Genomic DNA, 26151 nt, shown 5'->3' with positions numbered 1-26151 from the left:
AGCCGGCAAAACGAATCTAAGTTGAAAAAAATAATAGTGATTGCCGAGATGTATGTGATGAGGATGATTGGGAAGGGAGTGAGGGAACTTTCTTTGCAGATGGAAACATTTTATATCATGATGAGAGTGAGTTGCCTGGGTATATACTTTGTCAAAACTGTACAATTTAGATCCGTGCATTCTAATGTAATTTTTTCCTCCAAGAAAAGAGAATTATAAAAAATGAGAGGAATGGGGAGTGGATGGAGATACAGATAAAAAAAAGAATGGTAGAAGGTGAAAATTCTAGAAACTGGGTGATGGATACATGGGGTTTCATTATGCTATGTCTACTTTATATATATTTGAAGGTTTCCACAGTAAAACTTGGAAGAAGTATATCTTTAATAATGTTTCTATGACACAACTGGTAAGTGCTTGTTTAAAACAAATTGGAAAATACATATTTGCAAAAATAAAAATCACTCCTGTTTCCCCAGGAGATAAAGCATTACTGATTTTTGGAGAACTGTAGCTTCTGATGGTGGTACAATGGACCAATCTAACAGACTACATTGCTTTTAGATGGCGACAAGGCAAATGCTATTTTCAACCTCACAGTAGCATGGAATAGTAGGGGTGGAATTAAGTCATCAGAGCATAAAGGGGCTGGGTTGGTTTTGTTTTGTTTTGTTTTGTTTTAGTGGGAGATTTTTGTTCTTTATGTTTGCTGGTTTCTTTTGCCGAGTGAGAAGGCAGGGGTCTTGGGAGCATCAAACCGATTGCTGATAATTACAAATTACTGCTTTTCTCCCAAAGCCCTGGGGCTGAGGGTAGAGAATTAAGCTGGCAAGCACAATGAACAGGATGTTCTGAATGTCCACGCAACTGTTCCCAGCCTGGAGAAGTTCTTACAAAGCAAGAAATGTCCAAAAAAGTTAGTTTAGATGGATTCTTTTGTATATTTGTTTTTCATGGATTTATTTGTATTCACTTATTTTCAAAAGGGTACAATCTTTGCCACCTTCACAAAGGGAAATTTATGCCCTGTTTTTAGGCAGATAAGGGGAGAGCAATCTACATCTGTTGATTCTTAGTTGCCTTCAGCTCAAAATAATCCTTATGCCAAAGTGGCAGATTTGGGGGTGACGTATCCTGGACGCCTTCACTAGACTGCCTAGATTAAAATCTCAGCTCCACCATTTATGAGCTGTGTGACCTTGAGCAAGTCCCTTAAACTTTCTGTAAAATAAGGATAAGAAGACCTCTTTTCTCATGGAGAACTTGTGAAGATAAATGAGTTAATACATGCAAAGTGCTTAGAACAGTACTGGCCATGAGTTAAAAACTATACAAGTGTTTCTTGTTTTAATTACTTTTTGGCTTGTGATTTCACTCCCAAGAATGTACACAAAGCACTGGAAAACTGCACTAAAATGTGCATCTAAAGATGTTTCTTGCAAACTTGTTCAGAATAGCCAAAAAAAAAAAAGGAAACTAAGTCAATGTCCACAAATAGGGGTTGAATTAATAGTCTCTATAATGAAATACCAGGGAAGCATCACAAATGATGAGGTGGATGTGAATTTAGGGACTTGGAAAGATGTCCCTGCTGTATTTTTCAGACGCCAGTCAGAGGACAGCACATGTATTATCACCCCATTAGTTTTATTTTCCTGTTTGTAGTTGCATGACTAGTAAAGGACTGGAAGGATGGGTACCAAATGGATGAGTCTAGAGCTCTCTGAATGGTGGGACTATTCGGTGTTTTAAAAACACTTTTTTTTTTTTTTTTTGCTAATTTGTCTGTAATATGTAGGCCTTTCCTCGGTAATCTGAGAAGTAAAACCTGTGTGTGGAACATGATACAACTTCCTGGTGAGTTAAGCGTAGAGAAGCCAGAGAGCTCAATGATCAGTGTGTCTGTCCCTCAGACCGGGGTTAAGAGCTATGGAGAGTCTGGGCTTTTACACTAACTGCAAGCTAACATGTTAGCCTCCTCCTCACTTTCATGGATGCTGGCTGAAGACACGAGTCTCTTGGGTCAGTGACAAAGGACGATTTGTGAGTCACAGCAATAGCCAGAGATTCCGCCTCTGTTTGTTGGATTCCAGGGCCTCCATCCCCACAGAATGATGCAGAGGGGGCCAGGTGGTACCAGGACATAAAGGGTCGTGTTAGGGGAGAGGAACTCTGAGCTTAGGAACTGGAATGGAGAGCAAGAGAACGCAGGCAGTCAGCGTCTCTCCTCTCCGGACGCGCAGACACGTGTCTGTGGGGAATCACCTCCCAACCACCGCAGCTTCTCAAATGTCAGCTTGCATGTGAGCCACCTGGGGACTTGTTAAACTATACGTTCTGATTTGGGAAGTCTGGGCTGGGGCCCGAGAGTTTCTAACAAGCTCCTAACAAGGTCATGCGTGGGCTGCTGGCCCCAGGCCCAGGGTTTGAGCAGGGAGGCCTCCTCACCATCCTCGTGCAGTGAGTAGCCGCAGGCGGGCGGGCCTCGGGTGCTGTGAGGAGGCGGAACCTTCCCAAGCCCTTCCCCGTGCTGGTCAGAAGGCGGGCTGTCGGAGGTCTCAAAGGCCAGATCTGACCATGAACAAGTACACAGTGTGGCCAGGAGGCCTGAGAGACTGTTTTCCCATCACCCCCGGGCCCTCTGGAGACAGTGGGCGGAGATTTCTTCCTCCGCAGACCTCTTCTCCCCAGGATGCTTCCCTACTGGCCAGAGTTCCCAGGAAGGACTCCCTCCTTCTGATGACACATCAACCTGTTTCAGCCGCCAGCCCTCCTGACAAGCCCCAGTGCCATCTGCTACCTCTTTCCATGGTGGTAGAACACTGGGACTGAATGGAACTTGGCTCCCACCTGCTTGGGGAGCCTGTCTGAGCACCACAGCAGAGCAATTAAGAGCTGGACCTTTGGAACAAGCCAGACTTGGGTGTGACATCCCAGCGCCTCCCCCTAGTCTCTGTGTGACTCTGAGCAAGTCACTTCCCTGTCTGGGCCCGTTTCATCCTGTGTGACTGGGACCTTGACATCTCGCATCTCAGAGATGGTTGCAGAGATGAAATGGAATCACGGCGTTACGGACAGACAGACGGACAGAAGGCCGAGGCAGGGGAGAAGGCTGTCATTGCCGGTATCCTGGCAGCAGTCAGCAGAGAGCTGCATACTTAGCAGTTGCTGGAGAAACATTTTCTAAAAAGACCCCTGGAGACCTTGGGGCCAGTCTTCTAAGTCACCTCTTCTCTTTAAGCCTAAACCGTAAAATGGAGATAAGAACCCCCACCACTCAGGGAATATTTCAACAGAGGGACAAATCAGGTAGAAGATCTATATACTAGAAAATGACCTAAGATAGTATCATTACAAGGTGGGGGGCAGGGCACAGAACACAGACTGGGAAAGCAGAAACAGCTATTGACGGCTCCACCTGTGAGCATAACAGGTAGAAACCATTTAGTTGGACCTAGCACCTAACTCGCCCAGCAGCGCCCCCTGCCCTGCAGGACGCAGCATCACTTCTGGAAATACACTGAGGCCTCCTTGGAGCCCTGTGGTGCCGAATAACACACAGCTGCTTCTGAGAAGGTCGGGCGGTGGGGTTTCCACTCTCTGGTCAAGGTGGAGGCAGCTCGCTGAGAATCAGCACAGCTGATGGTGAAGGAAGAGGCCAAGTGTATTAGCTACCAAATGACCCCAAGACTTGGTGGCTTCAAACAACTTTATTATCTCGCAGTTTCTGTGGGTCAGGGATGTGGGGGTAGCTCAGCTGGATGCCTCTGGTGTCCAGTCTCACAGGCTGTAATCAAGGTGTCCTTCGGGACTTAACGGGGGTGGGTCCTGCTTCCGAGCTCAGCTGCACGGCTGTTGGTGGGAGGCATCGGCTCCCTGCCATGTGAGCCTCCCCTCGGGATTCCCCAGTTGTTAATACCTTGCATTAGTGTGGTGCATCTGTTACAACCGATGAGCCCACACTGACACGTTGTGATTAACTGAAGTCCAGGGTTTAGGAGTCACTCTTCGCGTTGTCCTTTCTATGGGTTTGGACAAACGTGTAAGGACATGTATCCACCGTTACAGTTTCGCACAGAAGAATTTCACAGCCCCGTTCATCCCTCCACCCACCTGTGCTCCACCTCTTCAGCTTCCCCTCCTTCCCCTGAACACAGTCTCTTTCTGTGATTTGCACTTGGGTTGGGTGGCACCTAGGGGGTGGGTTTCAACCTTTAAGGTTGATCATGTCGCTAGAATGTGCCTACGTGACCAGTAAGACGCTGTAAGATGCTCCAAACCCCATCTTGGAAGAGACATTCCATCATTTTGGCCACATTCTATTCCTTAGAGTCCATAGGTACCCGATGGGAGGGCATGAACGCTAGGAGGCAGAGATCACAGGGGACATCTCCCACGCCAATCCACACCAGTCATTTCATCCCTGGAATTTGTCTTCCTGTGATGTCCCTCATGGATATTCACAGGGCTCACACAGAAGCACTTTGTTTCCAAGTCTCCAACCATGACTGGTGTGGAAACCCAAAGGCTACTCATGGTGGGAGCGTCTTATAGTGAGCTAGTCACGTAGGCACATTCTAGTGACGTGATCAGCCTTAAAGGTTGAAACCCACCCCCTAGGTGCCACCCAACCCAGGCGCAAATCATGAGCCCAATTATGATTACTAAACAGTGCTCACCGGCTGATACATTCTGCTCCAAAACAACTCCTGGACCCAGGGTTACACAGCACTGTTCATCTGTAGTTAATAGATTCCCGAGTGTTGGCCAAGGGTCAGTAGTTCTGGAGATAAGTGTGCAGTCAATCCAGACCGTTGAGATGAACTCATGCTATGCAATCCACTCCCATGACCCTTAGTCAAGGTCTTTTAAAAATGAATCATTGGCAGCTCTTTACGGAGCCACCCTGAATTCTACGTAGATTTCATATAGATTCTATGACAATCTGTTCAGTGCATGTGTCGGCTGGGGTTGCCTCCCCCCGCCATGCCTTCACCATACGCTAGGTCTGTGGAGCACTCAATTTCTTGGACTCTGTGATTAGTCCAGTGATGGGCATATGACCTGTGCCATGCCAGAGACCTTCTCTGTTGTTGATAGTGACACTAAATAGGGACACAGGAGTGACTCTCTTTTCTTGAATGAACTGTAAGGATGTCAGTGGTCATCTCTGCAGTCCTGCTATGAGAACCTGCCTGAACATGAGGCTAATCAGGGGAGGGAGGGACAAGATGTGGAGAAAGAGACAAATTTTAATGACACAGTATGACCTCCTGGATGTAGCCATGCCTGAAGCCACAACCAACCCTGGACTCTTGGCCTGATAAGTCAGTCAGTCCCTTGTCTGCAAGCCAGTTTTCACTGGGTTTTCTATTCCTTGCCACTGGAAGGGTCCTCACTGAAACAGGTTGGGTGTCAGAAAGATACTTAAAACTTTTAACCCAATGTGGTTTGAGTTGAAGCCACTTCTGTGCTTGTGGAAGCGTTAACCCCCATCTGCTTCCTTTATTTGTATCTCCCACTTGCTTCCAGGATACAAGTAGGCACATTCTTGTTTGGCCCAAAGCCCCCTTCCCAGAACACTGGGCTTCGAGAGCCTTGATTAATTCCTCCTATATTCCCTCTTCTCCAGACCCTTGTAATTTGTTTTGCAGTTTGTTAGAATTCCATCAGCCAGCCACTGTAGCCACGTTCTTTTTGAAGCTCACCCTTTGACAAGGTGAGCGCTACATCATCACCCAGGACAGTCCCCAGTGGCTGTGTAGCTATCCCAACATAAAACATCATTGCTTAAAAACTCTTGCAGTAGACTGAAGTGTTTCCTGAGGGCCAGGGGTTATGCTAAATGCTGTATGTAATTCCTGCATTTGATTCTCACAACACTAAGGTAGGTATTTGCATCTCTGTTTCCAGATATGGTAACTAAGGCTCAGAGAGGTTAAGCAATTTGTCTGAAGTTACACAGTGAGTATATGGTGGGAAAGAGGTAAATGCAGCTCTGAGATCAAAGCGCATAATTTTCACCACTCTCGCAGGATATCTCAAAGCAGAAAGGTGACCACAGGCCGCCTCCTTCCCCACCCTTGGTGGAAGACAGTGCAAAGTGATCAAAGCATCCCGAGGCTGGCATGCGACGCCTCCACACACAGCACCTGCAGCCACAAGGGCTGAGCCAGAGGACACAGGAAATGCCAAATCAGCTGCCCCACCCTCTGCTGTCTTTACTTTGAACCTGGGGCACTGGGTGAGGTCTGAGGCTGAGTACTAGCTCACTGCCCACCTGCTCCTCCCCACGGAGCCGCACCCAAGCACTTGGTCCCCTCTGCCTGATTCCATGGGTACCCCCCAACCTGGTGGCAGGGGACGGGCCTGGCCTGGGGAGGACAGGCCTCTACTGAAAGGCCCTTCAGTGTATCTTCCCAGGGTCCGAGGGCTGACAGGAGAAAACTCTGTACCTGACCTTTTAAGGAGGGGGATGAGGGCTGCCTGTTGGCTGGGGGCTGGCAGAGACCAAGAGGACCACTTCTGCTCAACTTTCAAATACACATTCTATGATGCTTGGCGTTGGCTTTCAGCTTCTCCTGAGTACACGGTGTGTCTTTAATGCCTTGAAGGCAGGACCTTCATCCTAAACCTCCACTCTGTCCCACTCAGGGTCTGCACTGTGCCGGACAGAGGGGACCGAGGCCACCCCAGAGACCACCCCATCCCTTGGAACTTTTGGGCTGCATCTTTGTGCCTGAAGGTGGTTTTCCCCAACTGAAGTTGGCCTCTAGGAATGCCAGGGAACTAACAGCCCCCAGGACCCCTGAACCAAGGCCTCTGGGGAGTCTAATACCCCAGCTCCCTCCCTTTCGGGCAGGATAGTCCCGACACTGTTTCCTGGTAGGACTAAGGCCCAGCTGCCCAGTAAGGAAGCTGGTTTAATAGGATCCATGGATTGACTCTCTCCTTCCCGGTATCCCCTCTGCTGATTTTTTCTTCACCTCCCAGGTAATCAATCTACTTGCATTTGAGTCTTTACTTCTTGAAGAATCCAAACTAAGGCAGCACGTGGCCCTCAGTCAGTATTTGTGGAAGGGAAGAATGCTAATTTAGAGCAAGTAGTATAGTAGGGTCTTTTTAATGCTCCAGAATTCTGCTCAAAATGCTGTCTTGGGGGATTAGGGAAGGACCATATTGATAAGAGAAGCAATATTCCTTTGAGACGTCCCATCATAACCTCCCAGAGATGCCGTTCTGGAATTCACTTATTTTGCTGAACCCTTTTTTTTTTTTTTAATTACCATTCTATTTTCTTAGTGGAGGTACTGAGGATGGAATCCAGGACCTCATGCATGTGCTCTACCACTGAGCCATACCCCCAACCCCAGAACTCGTTTATTCTGAAAGCCACATAAGAGCAGGGAGTATATTTAATTAAAGTATGGTCTCCAGGATATTTGGGGCATTTTCCATGGGCCTACAGAAACATGCTACGTGAGGAGTTTTACCCATGAAATTAGTTTAAGATTTAGAATTGATACCATCTACACACTCTTTTCTTGTTGGTGGGGGGGGGAGGGGAGATTATAGATATCTGTGTTGGGAAGTCACATAACTAGAGGATGCCAGCTTATTTGAAAAACAGGAAATTCGGGAAAGAGTTTAGTTCACGGCTTTGCTTTCACTCTGAAGCAGCTGTGGCTTTTCTGAGCAACGAAGTCTGTCTTGGCGGGAGGAGAGTTGAGCTCGTCAAGACCTCAGACATCTGCTTGCTTCAGAGGTAGGTCTGATTTCCTTTTATTTTTATTTATTTATTTTTTTAAACACATCAGCTCGTGGTTAGGATAAATTATAAGCTTGTCCGCGTCATGGGTGGGTTTTCACTCCGGCATAGTTGTAGCTAGATCGGACGGAGTGTAGGAGCTTCGGAATAAGGTTTCCTTTAAAGCAGCAATTCGGCTGCCCCGCATTCAGTGCGTGCCGCCTGCGGCTCGGGCGCCGTCCTGGTCCAAGAGGCAGGCTGGGTTCTCGGGGGTCTCCTCGGCACCGAGGTCCGCGTGGAAGCCCTTGAGGGCCCAAACCCGGTACCGCTTCCTCCGGTTCAGCTTATAGATGCGAATCCTTTCTTTTTCGGCCTCTGGGTCGGCGAGAGCTCCATCCCAACGCAGACTTTCGTTGACCCGGTTGGAAAGGTTCTCTTCTATTTCGGTAAAGTGGGAGAGACGTGCGGCGGAGGAGTAAGAAGGGGTGAGCTTGCTTTCATTCCTGTCCTGTCTGTGCTCCGGCCCCGCCCCGTGATCTTTGCTGGGTCTTAAGATGTCATGGAAGGATGAAGACAGCTGCTGATTCTTCAGGGTTCGACTCTGATGTTTATCTGCTGAGCAGATGGGTAGTGTGAACGTTTGTGGTGCCTGCTCTCAGCCTGCTCAGAGACGATGCCCAAACCACCAAAGATGTAAAGGGGAAGTGGAGGCCCCTCCTCACCTAGGGCTCAGGTGGCCAATCCCACCAGCCTCCTACACACCCACTGCCTAGATGCTTTGGGTTGTCATTTTGGGGAGGGAGGAACTGTTTATCGAGCATGTCCTATGAGCCAGGTCCTCTGGGTAAAGGCTATCAGCCCTGTTTACCAGGTGGGAAAAGAGACTCCAAGTTTCAGTCTCTTGCCAATGTCACATAGCAGGTGGCAGAGCCAGGATCTGAACACAGGCCTGACTCCCAGTGCCCTGTTCTTTCCGTGTGGCACCCCCCTCTTCCTCTCTCCACATGCTCACCAGGGTAATTTCCAGTTCTGGGAGTCTGTGACTTACTCCTAGTCTAGACACTTTATGATGGAAGAAATGGAGAACAAGAGGAAAGCTTCCTAAATCTGACTCCCAAAAGCATTCTGCCAAGCCAGGAAATATGTCTGCTGTGTGGCTTGTACTGATTTTTGGAAAAATATTAATAGAATTTCTGAATTATGTAACATGCATATAAAACACTACAAATTGTGATTCCTTCATCAGCTCATCCTATTTGGGGGGGGGGGGGGATCTCCCTCTGCCCACCAAAAAAAAAAAAATCCTCTCTTGATATTTCTATACTTTCCCACTGCCCAACAATTATTTGGTGTCCCCTGCTGACAGTATAAGGTACGTGCCACTGTAATTTCTAGAGTCAGAAGCTAAGCCCCAAAGATAATAAATTTCCTAATCTGGTTTGGCAGCTACACATGGGGCTTTTGGACCTAAACTCTAGAATTGTTTTCTTCCCTTTTTATTACAATTCCACCTGAAGAAGGAATTATAGTCTGCCCACTGCTCCCTTCCCCATACTGCAAGGCTGATATAGGGAAGAATGCTTTTCCATCTGCCTCCAGCTGGCCAGGGGAGCCGGCTCTGCACAGAAAGGACCAGGGCCCAGAAACTTGAACCCAGGACTAGCTGTGCCGGAGGTCAGGCCCATTGTGCCAGGGTCAATGAGAGCCACCTCTCTGACAGAGACCCTGAAGTGGACCACACAAGAGACAGTGGAGACTTACAGCACCCAAGGACAGACACATTCTCTCTTTGTAAAGTGAGTGCTCAGGGCCTTTGTCATGACACTAGCAGGTTCTATGAGAGGAGCTCAGTGAGCTATAGGGACTCTGTGGGTCTGTGACAGTTGTTGGTGTGTGTACACCTGTGAAGTGTCCCCGGGAGAGCCTGGAGTGAGAACCCCATGTGTGTGATTATATGTGTGCAGGAGGGGTCTATGCGGTGAGTGTGTACCAGAGTGTCTGCTTGTTTGTGCAGACTGTGAATGTGTGTGCCTGCTGGGGTATCTGCGCTTTAGTTTTGTTTGGTAGTTATAGTGATTCAAGCGGGTGTTTTTGAGGGTGTTGGGGATTACAAGAGAGTGTGCAGCTGTGACTGGTGTGATGGTGTATGCAGTCAAAGGCCGGCCTTGGTGAATGAGGGAAGGGGGAGGATGGTCTGTGCAGGGAGGATACTTTATATGCATGTCCTGAGTGTCAACACAGCATCCAGAAGCAGGTGCCCTAATGTACGAGGGCATAAGGAGGGTCTCTAGGTGGAAGGCAGGAGTCTGCGATTCTGTGTGTGAGTGGCTGTCACTAGTGCCTTAGTATCTTTGGGTTAGGAAAGTCTGTGTGTGAGGATAAAGGCATCTCTGTAGGAGGGCTTGAGATTTCTGTACAGAAGGTACGGATGTTAGGATTTTGAATTTGGACTTAGGGATTAAGAAAGTTGAATGAATGTGTAAAGCTAGGAGTCACAGTGTTGGGTGGGGAGGCTCTGTGGGGATAACACTGAGTATCTGTGGGTTGTCTCTGTGTGGGGTTAAGGGTCTCCATGGTTGTTGAGAATTCTCAACGCAGGATTTGGGGGTCTCTGTGGACAAGGGTGATCTCTATGGGTAGGGCTGGGGCATCACTGTGCAGCGGTAAGTGGTATGTGCCGGGAGCGGGAAGACCTCTGACTGGGACTGGCAAGTTTCTGTTTCTGGGCTGACGTGGCCCCCAAGTAGACGGGGTGGGGGGTCTCTGAGAGGTGGGAGTGGGTGTCCATGGAGAAGAATCTCAGGTAGGGGATTTGAGGCTGCCGCGCTAGCTGCTCCTCTTACCGTCCCCCTTGCCAGACCCCTTGGCCTTTTTCTTCTTTTTCTTCTTTACTTTCCGTTTGGTCAGTTCTGAGGCGCAGCCTGCGATGGGGGGCAGTCTGGACCCATGCGAGCCCGCCTTGCCGCCCTCTTGCTCCTCCTCCTCGTCCCCGCTGTCCTCGCCCTTCTCACCATACCCCGACGCCCCGGCCCCACCACCACCCTCCATCCGCCCGCTGGGCCAACCCCCAGCGCCCGGGGCAGCCCGAGACCCGCAGCTGCAGTTGAGTCCGCGGCTCCCGGCGAGAAGAACCCGGCCAAGCCACGCGTCTCCATGGCGACCGCCGCACACCGCGCGTGCGCATTCCGGAGGCTGTCACCCAGGAGCTGCTGTAGACACAGATGTGCGCGTGCGTATTTCGGCCTGCGCGCTTGGCGTGGTCGGCGGTGCCAAGGGAAAGAGAGGGTAGAGGTTCTGAATGTTTGGGCTGACGGACATCTCGTCCACTCCTGCGCCTGTTTAAATGCTGTGTGTTCTCTCCTAAATTTTTACCCCGAGTTCAAATTTTGTACGTCTACCCTGGCCTTTCAAGCCCATGACCAAACAAACTCACTTCTCCATCATTCTCCATCTCTGTGACAGAAACAGAGGGTCAGGCCAGAGACCTGGCAGCCTTCCTTGCCCCCACTCTCTCCCTGTGCGCTCACCTAGGGCAGGGCTGACCACCACAGGTAGGACTTGAACTTCTGGACGCCCTTCTTAAGTGGTCTCTGCTTCCAAACACGCCCACAAATTCTTTATCCACCCATTTGCTAGAATGAACTTCTTAAGATGATGGACAATTTCACTCTCTTGCTTAAAAGCCTCCAATGGGGCCCCATCACAAGCAGTATCAAGACTGAACTTTAGTGTGACTTAAGGCCTGGTAGAAGCTGTAACCTTTTCTTTCCAGGTTTATCCACTAGACTGTATTTTACAAACATGGCTGCAACGACATCTGTCATCCCACTTGCTCTTCTAGAATCTTGCCACAACAAGAGACAGTCTAATTCCACTCCCTTTCAATCTAGGTGGGTTGGTGGACCCACTTGTTACCACTAGTATGTGGCGAAAGTGACACTATGTGACTTCTTAGGCCAGGTCATAAAAGAGAACGCATATCCACGTGGTTAGCGGAAGACTTGCTCCTGGAGACCTGACCCTCCTGGTAAGAAGTCTGAGTGCCCCCAGGAAGCCCGAACTAGACCACATGGAGAGATCCTAAGAATATACGAAAGGAGAGAGAGAGAGAGAGAGAGAGAGATGTCCTAGCCGCTCCAGGCCCCACTTTCCCACCTCCAGCTGTAGTCAGACTGTAACAGCAGGAGAGACTCCCCAACCAGCCCTACCCAGACAATTCCTCAATTCCTGACCCGAAGAAACTGTGAGAAATAAAAAAATGATTGTAATTGTTTAAGTTACTAAGTTTTGGGGTGATAAGTTATGGAGCAGTAGAAAGTTGGAACATCAGTCTTTGGTTTTAGCCATTCTAGTATTTATGAAGTCGTGTTTTCCTGTGGTTTTAAGTGCCATTTCCCTGGTGACTAATGTTGTTGAGCACTTTTTAAACTGTTATTGGCCATTTGTATAACTTACTTTGTAAAGTGTCTGTTGAAGTCTTCTCCCATTTTGTCCCTGGAATGTTTATATTTTTATTATTGATTTGTAAAAGCTTTTTACATGTCTTGGATATAAATCCTTTGTCAGGTATATTGCTGCAAAGATTTTTTTTTTCCAGGTCTGCAGCTTGTCAATTCATTTTCTTAGTGGTGTCTTTTGATAAGCAGAAATTTTATATTCTGATGAAACCATTTAAAATTTTGTTCTTTTTGTATGTGGGCCCAGAAACCTTTCCCTACTTCTAGATCACAAAGATAGTCTTCTGTTTTCTTTAAGAAGCTTTATGGTTCTGGGGTTTTAGGTTAGGTCCACAATCCGTCTCAAATAAATTTTGTGGATAAAGTCAGATAGGGATCAAGATTCATTTTTTTTCCCAAAGAGATTTCCAGTTGTTCCAGCAATTTTCATTGAAAAGACATTCCTTTCCCCCATTGACTTCACATGGCATTTTTGTAGAAAATCGATTAACTGTATGTGTGTGACTCTATTTCTGGGCTCTATTCTGTTCCATTAAGTTATTTGTCTTTTCCTTACAACAATACCACACTGTCCTGATTATTGTGGCTTTATAAGTCTTTTTTTATTTTGTTGGGGGAGGTAATTAGGTTTATTTATTTATTAATGGAGGTTCTGGGGATTGAACCCAGGATCTCGTGCCTGCTAAGCAGGCACTCTACCACTGAGCTATACCCTCCCCGCCCACAGTAAGTCGTGATATTAAACAGTGTTAAGTCCCCCAACTTCGTTCTTTTTGAAGGTTGTTTTGACTATTCTAGAGCCCTTGCTTTTCCATATACTTTTTCAAGTCATCTTGTTTATTTCTTCAAAATAGCCAGCTGCGATTTGTATGGGGAGGGCATCAAATCTATAAATTTCGTCACTCCTAGTACTCCGTAGTGACAGTCATTATTACTGATCCACACACAGGCATGGATAAACACATTGCTCTGTAAAGGGCCTTTCTGTTTTTCTGTTTTCCTCAGTCGCTCATCCACTGTCAAGCTCCCTAAAGTATTCAGCACAGCTCTGCACACAGCGAGTACTTGAAATCTTTCCTCGCTTGTCTGCTTTTGTACCCAGAAGCTAAGTGAAATGTAAATGACAGAGGTCCTGTGTGTAAATGACCTGCTAGTGCAGATGTATGCAGTTTGCTTTCCAGATGCTCTACCCTACTTACCCTGGTGCTCGCAGACAGGTGCTTACAAAGAGCGGCTACCCTCCTTTTCCAAGAAAGGCTGGCCTGTCTTCCCTCTCGGCCAGTCCTCTTTGCCTGGATGCTTATCTAGCATGAGGCAGCTTGACCACTTCTCTTCCCACTTTTCATGAAGGTTGCATCAAGGTTATGTTGAGCCAGCCCATCAACTTTGAGAGAGAAAATTCACATCCAGCAAAGGAATACATTTTTTAAAATTATCATAAAAGTCCCTTGCAAGCAGAGCGAGCTAGGACAAGTGTATCCCTTTTTGACAGATGAGGAAACAGAGATGCACAGTGACCCACTCACCTCTCAGTGCTACTTAGCTACCACTATGGGCCAGGAATCCACATCCCCATCTTGTGGGAGAGCAGTCAGCTTTACAGTGATGTTCATTGACCAGCAGAAAAGATGATGGTATTTTCATTGTTTGTTTCAGCTTCCTTGTTTACACTTTCTCTTTGCGGTTTCAGCGGCTGTTACTGTTTTGAGCAGGTAGTTGCTGAGGTTTATTTCTCTATGAGGATCAGTTTGCCCCTTTGGCCAGTGTTGACATGGCATGCTTGGGTAGAGCTTGCAGCTCTGTCCTTTCCTGCTGTCTGCTCAGCCCAGGTCGCCCCAGCTGGCTGGGCTGCTGGCGCCGGCTCCCTGCTCTCTGCTGACCACTTTCTCCACGCTGTCAGTTCCTTCCCCGAGGGAGGCAGGCATGTCCACTCTCCAGCAGCACCAGCCTTAGACTCGGGCAAGTAGGCCCCCCCTGGGCCTTGTGCTTCACAGGACCCTGCTCTGACTCTCCCCCAGCTGTATCCCTCCCTAAGGGACAGGAAGTCTGGAAATCAAGGGGTCCTGCCCACCCAGCACCTCCCACTCCTCCCCCAACTTCAAACCCACAATCTGAGTTCTTGGCCCCTAGGAATTTCTTGCCCAAAGGGCCCCTGCCTGCTTGTAGGACCTCATTCCTGAGCCCATCTTCTTGAGTAGCCCCGGGCCGAGGGCAGCATAGGTAGAAACTCAACAGGCAGGCTGAGGTGTCCAGACCTGCGCATTCAAGGGCCTTCTCAGTGTAGGATGGAGCTGAGTCAGAAGAGGGGGGGGCAGGCTGTGGACTGGGTGCAGAACCCCAGAGAGCCTGCAATTCTCAGTTTAAATCTGGCCTTCCAGACTGTTGTGAAGGTCTGTTTGTCAAGGTGAGAAGATGGGACATATTTTATTTAATAGTATGTCAATTTATTTCGTAACTTTTAATATTTAGACATCTGGCATGTGGACCTCCATTTCTACTCTTGCCCTGGCTTTGCAACTGTTAAGAGTAGGCTTGCCCTTTATTTTTCCTCCTTTTATAACCCACTCCAACTGCTTCCTGATCTTCATTTCGTACCTCCTGGTCCCTTAAAAAAGAAAAGAAAAGAAAAGAGAAGAGAAGAGAAGAGAAGAGAAGAGAAGAGAAGAAAAGAAAAAAACCCTACAACCTATTGAATAAATTGCATTATATCCATGTGGCGGACAACTGGGGAGCTTCTAAAGCAGAATGATGCAGCCTGATTTAGGCTGATTCAAGACAAAGGCCAAGAGAGTGTCCGTGGAGAAGAAGAGAGCTTTATGAATGGTTTGCTCACACCTGCTACCCTCTCCTCACTTCCCTGCAGCCGCACTCACCATCCTGCTATTTCTCCTATGTAGTTACAGTTTCTTGCTAAGGATCCCTGCTTCCAAGATTTGTAGTTGCAGCCCTGGTCCTGGAACTGCTTCTTCAACTGGAGAGGTAGCCTTTCAAATAGGATGTTCACTCACCTTGGAACTGGTATTCACAAAGCAGGCACTCTGTCGGCCAGTCGAGAGCTGTTTACGGGGCACTGTCCAAGTGACAGTAGAAGCCAGCAGCTCCTCACACTGTTCCAGGGTCGGTCCTGGGGGAAAAGAGGCTCCCTGCCCGTGCCTATCTCCTCCTTGCATTCCCCAGGCAGCATGACCCCATGTCAACCACTTCTGTGTTATTCTGGAACTTTTCTGGACATTGCCTTCCCCCTTAGAGTGTTTCTCTGACATTGCCGAGAAGACATCACAGGTATTTCAGGTTTCAAGATTATTTTTTGTCCTTTAGTCATAGTGGCAGTTTCAATTAATATCATATAGCAAGCTAGTAAATACCTCTCAAATGGAAATTCTCTAGTCCAAAGTCCCAGTAGTCATGGCTGGGAGGTGCTCACAGGCTTTTACCAAAGCCCAGTCTACACTCCATAAAGGGCTGGCACGCAGAGTATTTTGGAGTTGTAATTAACATACAAGATTATATCAGTTTCAGGTGTACAATAATAATTCAGTATTTTTATACATTGTGAAACGATCTCTGCAATAAGATGGATGAAGATGTAGCACATGCACACACACACGTGCACACACACACACACACACACACACAATGGAATATTACTCAGCCATAAAAAGAATGAAATCTTGCCATTTAGCCACAACATGGGTGGACCCAGAGGGTATTATGCAAAGTGAAATAATTCAGACAGAGAAAAACAAATACCGTATGACTTCACTTATATGTGGAATCTAAAAAACCAACCAACCAAACAAACAAACAAAACAGAAAGAGAGTCTTAGATACAGAGAACAAACTGGTGGTTGCCAGAGGGGAGGTGGGCAGAGGGATGGATGAAATAGGTGAAAAGGATTAAGAGGTACCAACGTCCAGCTATAAAATAAATGTCGGAGAATTTCTCCCTACCAGCGCTCCAACTTTTGCTCCACACCATGTGGGCTCCAGTATCTTGTTGGGGCCTGTTTAGTATGTCCAAGTAATATGGCTTGAAGGGTGGCGTTGCATGCCTTCTGTTTTATAGTACGAGGTGGGGAACATTCTCCAGTCAGATACATGTCCATCTCCCCCTAGTACAACCGGGTCTCTACACAACCACTCACTCCACACGAAGCCTGTTCGAACATTTCAGTTCTCCTACAAACTCTCACCTTAATTCCATCAGCCCTCATATTCCTGTGGACTTTATCACCAGGCTTTGGTTTTATAATACTGGGTAGAGGAAGTACTCCCCAGCCAGACGTAATATCCATTCCCATAAAACATTCAGATAAAGGAGACGCAACTTTACATAGAGCCTGTTTAAACATTCCAACTTTCATAACCCCGTCAACCCCCACATTTTTATGTTTTCATAGCCTAATTGCAGCGTGGAGCTTTGCCCGGGGGTTTTCCTACCGCAGTTTGTGGGGCTCCTACCTAAAGGACTTCCAGAAACTTCTCTTCTCTGCCCCCTGGCCATTTTACCACCTAAAGTGCAAAAGGCCTGGGGCCCCTGGCAATACGTCAGGCCACCTTGGCTCATTCCTCAACCTTTATCTCGATGTATCTATCTAACGGCTGCTCCAAGGCACTGCTGGTCAGCTTTCTAGTTAAAATCTCTGCCTTCTGGCTTTTTACCTTTCTCCAAATTGGAGTCAATAGAGTGGACCTGTTTGGTGTCTTTTAAATTTGGGGAACCAGCAGGGAGTCCCTTTGGCCCACCCAACCCTTGGTAGTGCTGCATTAAAACCTTTGTTTTAACTCCATTGATGTCTTCATCCCATTTTCTACTAACCGTTTCACCCTGTGGGGATGAGTCTCTGTGTGACTCCCTTTCTGTTTCCTTTTTGTTTTGCTCCTAACAATGTGTGCTTTATTCACCTTATTTCTTAATCACCATTTAAAAGTGCTCACCATGCTTAAACCAGTCCCTTGCCTCTCTCTAACTTTCCCCATTTTCTCATTAATTAACATAATGTGTTTTTTTTATTAATGGAAGACTCATGAGGGAAAGCCAAGACAGCAAATGCGATAAGGCTTCCTGAACTGCTGCTGGGTTTTGCAGCAGTAAGGTTCTATGAGGTACTCATAGAAAAGGCACCCCATTAACCACAGCATTGACCATGACCTGGGTACTAGACATATTTGGTGGGTGACTCTCCCAGCCATCATAAAGCCCGTCCCACGTGGCTTACATCAGAACACATGAGCTGCTTCATCTGACGGCACACCACCTGACATTTACAGGGAAAGATGGATGGTCCCCCTTCTCAATGTATACAGGTCTTACAGTGGCTCTTCTCTAGTCCACCAGGCTGGCTGTTCTGGCAGAAAGAAGCTGCTTTTTAAAAAACAAAAAAATTATTTTATTGATTGATTTTGTTTGTTTGTTTTGGGGGGAGAGATAGTTAGGTTTATTTATTTATATAATGGAGGTACTGGGGATTAGAACCCAGGACCGCATGCGTGCTTAGCACGTGCTCTACCACTGAGCTATATACACCCTTCCCCTAGAAGCTGCTTTTGCGCCCAGATCACATATAAGTCATCTGTAATTACTCCACAGTGAGGTGAGGGTCCTGTACCAACCCAAACTTGCTCTTCCATTCTTCAGCACTTCCAATCAAAGTCACTGCCTCTAAATAACTCTCACAATCCATTTTAATAAAGGTTCCTTGGGAACCTGTACCAATGATGCTGACCTGCAAAATGAGACCACTCCTTCACATTATACCCTCTGCCTTCAGTAGTTCCGTGGCTTTGCCTTCCTCCCATGCTGAGTATGTTCTTGGTATCTTCTTTAAGAAGCCTCAAAGGTACTTTCTGTTGTCACTGCATAATTTTCCTCTTGCCGGGTGGCTTTGAGGCTCGTGGCCAAAGTTGAGACTGACACCCCCCCCCCCCGAATCTGCACTTGGTCTATCATCAAAGTCCAAACCAGAATGCTCTTTAATTTCATTTTAGCGGTTCCAGGTAACAATAGCCAAGGGAGAGAATGTTTTGCCTTTTCCTTACTAGTTTGCATTTCCTTACGCATCCAGTGAACCAGCTCCCTGGGAAGGGCCTCGGCTCTAAGTCCCATTGGTCACTTTTACCTTTAGTAACTGCTGCTGCACAGCTGCTGCTTCACACCCTGGGTGACCACGCAGCCACCCAGGGATCAAAGGTTCCTCAGCCCCCACACTTTCACCCTTTGTCTTCCCAAACCCTTTTCCCATGAGCCAGAGCCATTCCAGCAAATCCCACCTCTCTGACACCAACAAAAGGAACACTTTTCTTTGTTTCCTTTAGTCACACAATATTCATGTCGCCAGATATGTGGGTTTTTCCACATTAAGCAATTCTCGGCAGATACAGTCTAGATGACCTACAATTTAAGTCAGTTTTGACACTAACTGCCCAGGGTTAGTGCGGACCCCACAGAATAAGGGCTCAGTCACACAAGACTGTCCCTGTCCCATTCAGATACTGATTGCAAGTCCAGTACTTCTGACTGACTGGTTATAAATGGGGGGTTCCCATGACCCCCTTCTTAGGTTCAAGAACTTGCTAGAATGGCTCACAGAACCCAGGGAAACAGTCTACTTACTATCACCAATTTATCACAAAGGCTATATTAAAGGATACAGGTGAATGGCCAGATGAAGAGATGACAGGGCAAGGTCTGTGGGAAGGGGTGCGGAGTTCCCATGGCCTCTCTGGGTACACCATCTTCCCAGCAGCTTGATTCACCAGCTTGGAAGTTCTCCAAACCCCTTCAGTTAGGGTTATTATGGAAGCTTCATAATGTAAGCATGATTGATCAAATTATTGGCTATTGATGATTAAGTCAATCTCCAGAGGTCACCCTCTAATCACAAGGTTGGTTCCCATAGCAACCAGCTCACCCATCCTTCCGGGCTTCTCAAAAGTCACAGAAGGAACAGAAACTCAGGTGTAGGGGCTTGTTCTGAATGACAAAAGATGCTCCTTCCACCTTGATCACTCTGGAGCTGCTTCAGGAGCCTGGGACAAAAACTATTTTAGTAAGAGCTGATCTTATAGCTCTTAATCACATAGAAATGAGAGGGTGTTTTCAGGAGCTCTGGCCTGGGACCAGGAAGAAGTCCAAAATATATATTTCTTCTTATATCACAGCATCACAGAGGGAAAGAGGCAAATCTCCCATGTAGAGGAATTCCAAGTAAATCATGTAGCTTCTCCACCCTAAAGGAGGGGAGAACATACACTCCTTGCATGCGGGCTGTGTATTGTGACTTCCAGGGAGAGAGTAACTTTGCAGTGGAGAAACTTGACAAATACTGCCTCTGCTAGGTGATCAAGGTCAACATCACCAATGATAAATCATTGAGTAGTGGGTACTCTTGATATGACGTGATGAAAATGCCTCTTTGCCTCTACTGTCTTCCTCCCAAAACTCATAGCCCCAGTGGAACCATGAGAAGAACATCAAACAGATTACAATAGTGGAACATTCTGCACTATAACTGACCTGTACTTCTCAAAACTGTCAAGGTCATCAAAAACAGGGAAAGTCTGAGAAACTGTCACAGTTAAGAGGAGCCTAAGGAAACATGGTAGCTAAACATAATGTGGTATCTTGGATGGAATCCTGGAACATAAACAGAATTTATGGCAGATACTAAGGAAATCTGAATAAATTGTAGACTTTAGTTAATGATAATGATTCAATATCGATTCATTAGAAGCAAATGCACCATACTGATGTCACATGTTAATAATAAGGAGACTGTGTGTGTGTGTGTGTGTGTGTGTGTGTGTGTGTGTGTGTGTGTGGTGGGGGAAGGGAGATATGGGAACTCTATTTTATCTGCTTAATTTTTCTGTACATTGTAAAAATTAATGAAAGGATACCTCATTAATATGGAGTCAGGAAGTCAGAAGGGGAACTGTCACCCACATACCATTCAACGTAAATGCAGATCCCAACAGGAAGAGCTGCACCTTGTATGGCAGGAGGTACTACACTGCTATGGCCAGCAGGAGGAAGAAAGATTTTCTCCTTGCCTGGCAACAGCTCAGCCAATGAGAGATGGTTAAGACTCAGCCAATGAAAAGCCACTATACTTTGAACTCCCAGTTTCTTCCAATGGACTTTTTATTTATAATAGCCCCTCCCATCTTCTCCTTCTCCTCTATAAAAGAACTTCCTCTCCTTTGCTCGTGCTTCACCATAGTTACATGTTCCAAATTGCAATTCTGTGCTGCTCCTGAATAAGCACATTTTGCTTGTAAAATAACCAGCTGTTTTATTGGTTTAGGTTAACAAAATTTAAAACTGTTCTAAAAATAGTTTTTACTTTTTTTTTTTTTAAAGGCAAAATGGGGAGGAAAAAAAAGTACTGTTGAACTCCAAAGGTGTCAGAGCAGGGAAGGTGAGGGATTGGAAACCCCTCCACCTCATCAGTGTACACTTCATAGGGGGCTGGGGCATTTATAGAAATGTCCTGGGCTGCCTGTATTTCCAAACCAACCTGGAGAGATCCAGTTTGGGAAGCCAGAAGTGAGGGTTTCTGGGTCCTCTAAGTGATCCGGTGGCCAAAGGGTACTAGCCATTGGGGCCCTGGATCACTAAGGACACTGGAAATTCTTGGGTTCTTGAGGGGGTGTCCTGCCACCTAACTTGTCCACACTGCCTGTTCCCTATCTCCAACCTTCTGAAAGTGTCATAGGAAACAGATAGAAGGAGCTGTGGTTTATTGGACCAAAAGAACACCATACACCTTGAATTAAGAAGAGTTTGAGCTTTAACCACTAATTCCTGCCAGCGTGTCTCTGGGCACATAAATGAGCACGTCTGTAACCTGAGGACATGAATATCTGTGCCACAGATAATTACATCAATCAGTGGCACTTGGAAATCTATAAAACTCTATAACGAGGATGCATTTTATTCATAAAGTCTTCTGTTAGCAAGCAGTTCCAACTGTGAGTGAATCTGTGGAAGCTAATGTCTATATACCTTTGTCTCACAGACTCAACAGAAAAGAAGCATGTCTTCTTCACACACCTGCACCTAGGTTGCTGATTTTCTTTACTTCTTTTTTTTTTAAATTAATTATTTATTTTTGTTTTTGTTTTGGGGGGAGGTAATTAGGTTTTATTTATTTACTTATTTATTTTAACAGAGGTACTGAGAATTGCACCCAGGACCTTGTGCATGCCAAGCATGTGCTCTACCACTGAGCTATAGCCTCCCCTCCGATTCCCTTTACTTCTTGATGGTGCCTCAGAATTCAGACCCAAGACTGGAAACAACTAGCTGGCTACAATCTGCATCCTTAGCAGTGTGTTCGAGACCCTTTTCATACTGGTCCTGACCCACAATTCTGGGCTTGTTTTCTGCTTCACCTCCCTGTTCTCCACTCCCAACTTTTCAACATTCCCTTTCCTGCCTTCTCTGTGCCTTTGCACCTGCGGTTCCTTCTACCTGCAATGTCCTTTCCCATCTGGCCCACCTGGCAAACTCCTACTCCTTTGAGTTTCTGAACAAGTGTTTCCTCAAAAAAGCCCCCGCTGAGCCCTGCCACACTCTAGTTCACGCCTCTGTGTTTCTTCTGTATCTTATGCAGCCTCAGGGGTAGGATAGCGTAGTGGTTCCGCCACTACCTGGCTGGATGACCTTGGGTATATTTCTTAAGGTGTTTATGTCTTAACTTTCATAGCAGAAAAATGGAGATAAACGATGTCCTATGTCCATGGTACCTGTCTATCAGGTGATCAGTACATGGTAGCCAGCATGTTACAGCAGACACTCTGCTGTCCAGAGATTATTTCATGTTTCTGTTTTCCTTGCTGAACCATGAGGTTCTTGAAGACCAGGTGTTTTACCCATCTTCTTCATGTAGCAGATTTCAGTGCCCCTCCAAGTTGCACATCTGCTGTGGTCTCAGGAACACCAGGCCTTTTTGGCAGCGCGGGGAGCCAATTTGCAGAAGCAACCAAAGGAAATTTGGGAAAGATTTCTTAATAACTAGGATGTCAGTTGGGGCTCCCCTAAGTCTGGAAATCAAAGCAGTCCCATCCCTAATATGAAGCCTTTACTCTCCCATGACTCCCTGCCTTGAGCCCTACGGGTCTTTGTTGTTCTGCACTCTCCTCAACATTTTCTTTGAGTTGTCCACCAAAATCCACTCACACAGAAGTGTCAGAGAGAAAAGCAGACCTTGCTGAGGATTTTGTAGGGGAGCTACCCATTTTTTCTTCTGCAATGTCTAATTTGCCATTATAGATTTCATGTCTAGAAGTTCAGATGGGGTCTTTTTTTTTTTACTTCCATATCTGTACTTAACATATTCAAGTTTTCCTCTAGCTTCTTGAGCATATGAAATAACGGCCTTAATAACTATTTCAGTGCCCTTATCTACAATTCTGTCATCTGTGTTGTGTCTGAATCAGTTTCAATGAATGAGTTTTCTCTTCTTATGAGTTACATTTTCCTGCTTCTTTGTGTGCCTGGTAATGTTTTTATGGGATGCCAGACACTATCAATTTTACCTTGTTGGGTTCAGGATATTTTTGAATTCCTATAAACATTCTTGAACTTGGTTGTGGCAGTTAACTTACCTGGAAAGAGTTTGATCCTTTCCACTTTTGATTTTAAGCTTTCTTAGGTGGGGCCAGAACTGGATTTCTGGACTTAGTCTAAGGTTAATTTTTTCTAGTCCTGAGGCAAGACTCTTAGGGTTCTAACTAGTGGCCCCTGAACTGTGATGTTTTCCACTTTGGCTGTCGGGAACAGGCATTATTCCGCCCTGTGGGGGCCCTGGGAGCTGTTCCCACTAATCCTTTTGGGTGGTTCACCCTCCCAGCCCCAGAAGCTTTCTCCCACATCCGTACTGAGCAGTACTCACTGAGTTCTCAGGGCAGGGGGACCTTCTGCAGCCCTCTAGATTTCTCTCTCTCTGCATCTCTCTCCTCTCTAGCACTCTGCCCTGCGAACTCTAGCTGGTTTCATTTCCCTAGACTCCAGCTCTGTCTCTTCCATTCAGGTTAACCGCTAGACTCTGCCTATTTCTCCTTCTCTGAACCATGGCCTGGACTCTCTCTAGGCAGTAACAGGGTTCACCTTGCTGTTTCCTCTCTCCTGAGGATCACTCCCCTTTGCTGCCTGATGTCCAATGTCTTGAATGTTGTTGTTTTATATGTTTTGCCTGATATTTTAATGGTTTCAGGCATGAAGCTGACTCTGTTTCCTGTTACTCCATCCTGAAGGAAGCAGAAGTCTGGGTAAAAATATTCTTATTTGATTGTGCAAAGAATTTGTTGAACAAATTCAACTTGATGGGGCTGAAACAGGAAATTACCTTGTTTTTCTCGAGGGAGGAAGGAGGAGAGCTCCCTTCTTTCCCTCCCTTAATCTTTTTTCTGTTTTGATCTCCTCCAGATTAGAGCATTTAGGGTTTCTCCAGGAAGCCCTACGCGATACGTTCTCTTTCTCCCTCTGAGCGTCTCCCCAAACGCCGTATCCCGCAGCCTTTGATGACCAGGGTTCCCTTGCCCTACCAGCCACTTTCTTGGTGAGGAACCTCTTCAAGACTGAACCCAGCTCTCTTGCACAGTCTCCTCTCGGTCTTTAGCAAACTCCTCTGGCCTAATAGTGGAAATGCAGGCCTGCCCTACCCTACCCTACCCACTACTGCAAGTACCAAGCAGCACCCTGCCCTCCCCTCCATAATTCTCTAGGCTAGGAAGAGACACAGGCTCTAGGCCAATGGCTCTTAATGATAGGAGGTGGTGGTAGGAGGGTAGACCCTCTTGGGATCATTGACAACACCTGGAGACTGTTTGTCACAACTGGGGAGTGGGTGGCCAGGGATGCTGCAAAACACGTTACAATGCACAGGACAGCCCCTCCCCACTAGATAGGATTAACTAGCCCAAAATGGCAACAGAGCTGTGGCTCGGTGACCGTGTTCTAGGTTCATGTTGGCCCCCAAATCTCCAGGAGGCAGAGTCAACTCCTCTAAACGTCTTTGCTCACCACACTTTCCTCCCGGAGGTACGGAGTGTCACCAGCTCAGCCCACATCTGCGGGGGAGTGCGAGATGCCCATCTTCCGGGCACCCTCAGTTTCTCGAAGGGGTTTTCTGCTTTTGTTGCCCCATCATCCCGTAAATCCATTTGAAGAAAGAGAAGCCATGAGCTTGTTTGGACTAAGTTGCAAAAACAGAGGTGAGGCAGCCATTTTGAACTTCACAGTGGAGGGGTAGGGGGTGGGCGCTCTTTCCCACGCTTTAGAAAGAGGTGTTCTCAAAACAAAGGGCCTCATCAGCAGACTCTTGCCATGACCTTGGGGTGAGAGGCTGCGTGGCAGCTCCTGGTTCGTTGAGGGTGGTGTGTCCCTGTATGGTGGTGTGCGCACACGTGTGCAAGCACGTGTCCCTCTGCAGTGAGCATGACAGGACCCACCACCAAGAGGATGTGGTGATGATGGTGGGGCGGGGTGGAGAAATGGGCTGGGCCCAACGTACTGCCTCCTGCGCCAAGAGGAGAAACACTGGGCCAGGACAGGAGGAAACCTTTTTAATGGAGCTAGGAGGTTGTATCTGCTCTCCCACATGAGCTACCCCAGGGCACAGCTAGACAAGTGCTGTTTTGTTACCATCACTGGAACTACGCGGTGAAACCTGGGAAAACAAGGGTTAAGCGAAACAAGTGAGAATCCCCAGGCTGGCCGGAGCCTGGCACACAGCGGAGGGAGGTGCGGGGAGGGGTTTGCTCAAAGTTTTGATACTGAAGGAAGAAAGGCTGGAGGTGGGGATTCACTTTGTCTGAGCCCCAAAGAGGTAGGCCAGGAAGAGGTGCCGCGGGGCGGCCACTTCAGCTCAGCGAAGCAGTCTTTTTCAGGTGGCCGGCAGTCCAAAGAGAGGCTGGGTCTTCCTAGAGATGGTGAGCGCTCTCTCACGGGCTGTGCAAGCAATGGTGTGAAAAACTCCTGGAGGGGTGGTTGTGGGGTGGGTCGTGAGCTAGGACCTGTAGAATCCCTGCAGCCTTGAGGTCATAAGGTTAGGGAGGTGATGATGGTGGTGAGCATGACGTTAATAACTCCTGACTGAGCTCTTAGCGTGAACCAGGCCTAGAATCAGGGGCTTCCCCTATATGATCTCGTTCAGTCCTCGCCTCCCTTTTGCACATAAAGAAACCGAGGCTTAGCCACTAGCTACACTGGCAGTTTTAAATTGAAATGAAGTAAAATGAAATGAAATGAAAAAGTCCATCCCACGTGACCAGTGGCTAGTGGACAGCACGGCCTGATGACATCTCCGTCACGGCATAGAGTTCATGGGACAGTGCGAGTTCAGAGAGATTTGCGCACCTGCCCAAGATCGCATCTCCCACAGATGAGATGCAGAACCTAAATGACCCAAGTACTAGCGGAGGCTGCTGTGTGAGTCTGGGAACCAGGACTTCCAAATGTGGTCGTCACTCAGGTACAGATTCTGGGCTTATCTCAGGAAATCAGTTCATAAACAATTTTTTGGTTGAATCGTTTTTCCGGTAGAGAATGAAGGGTGACAGGGCCTCAGCGCTGCGCCTCCGTGCTTCTCACTCCCACCCCACCTGGACACAGAGCCAGGCACCAAGGCTCAGAGTGGGTGGAAGCGGACACTGTGGCAGATGTTCCTGAAATGGTGGAGCAAGACACTGGGCTGATGAAGCTTTAGGGTGTCGTTGTTGTTTCCTTTAGTGACTGTGGCAAGTTGCCTCAGTTTGTCCATCAATCAGTGGAGCGTTCATTCATTCAACAAATGCGCGTTGAGCTTAGCTGATGCCAGGTGCTGTCTCAGGCCCCGGAAGTCATAGAGCCCTCCTTTTGCCTCCTGGGGTTGTTAGGTTGGGTCATTTGAGGGCTTGGGGGCTTGAAGCTGCCTGGGGAACAGACAGTAATATTTGTAACCT

General features: G+C 47.3%; 2 protein-coding genes across 4 annotated transcripts in view; one reads left to right on the top strand and one right to left on the bottom strand.

Annotated features, from left to right (window-relative positions):
* Positions 1-7610: 7610 nt before the first annotated feature.
* RPH3AL (rabphilin 3A like (without C2 domains)) overlaps positions 7611-26151 on the top strand; it is a 142222-nt gene continuing 123681 nt past the window's right edge. Inside the window, exon 1 of one of the 3 annotated variants that reach the window (XM_064495838.1) lies at positions 7611-7765. The gene's annotated coding sequence lies outside the window, so the exon portion shown is untranslated. Of the gene's footprint in view, positions 7766-25016; positions 25141-26151 lie in introns of those variants that run through there. The other 2 variants (XM_064495841.1, XM_064495840.1) reach the window with 2 other exon arrangements.
* Positions 7816-11065, bottom strand: LIAT1 (ligand of ATE1). The gene is made up of 3 exons (XM_064494792.1): positions 10947-11065; positions 10591-10844; positions 7816-8359 (listed from the first exon to the last, which is right to left on the bottom strand). The coding sequence occupies exons 1-3, from the start codon at positions 11063-11065 to the stop codon at positions 7956-7958; spliced, it is 777 nt and encodes a 258-aa protein (XP_064350862.1). The 3' UTR covers positions 7816-7955.

Source organism: Camelus dromedarius, chromosome 16 (genome assembly GCF_036321535.1).
Source record: "Camelus dromedarius isolate mCamDro1 chromosome 16, mCamDro1.pat, whole genome shotgun sequence".
In the NCBI taxonomy this organism is placed as follows: domain Eukaryota; kingdom Metazoa; phylum Chordata; class Mammalia; order Artiodactyla; family Camelidae; genus Camelus; species Camelus dromedarius.
This window is presented reverse-complemented; position numbering and strand designations above follow the sequence as displayed.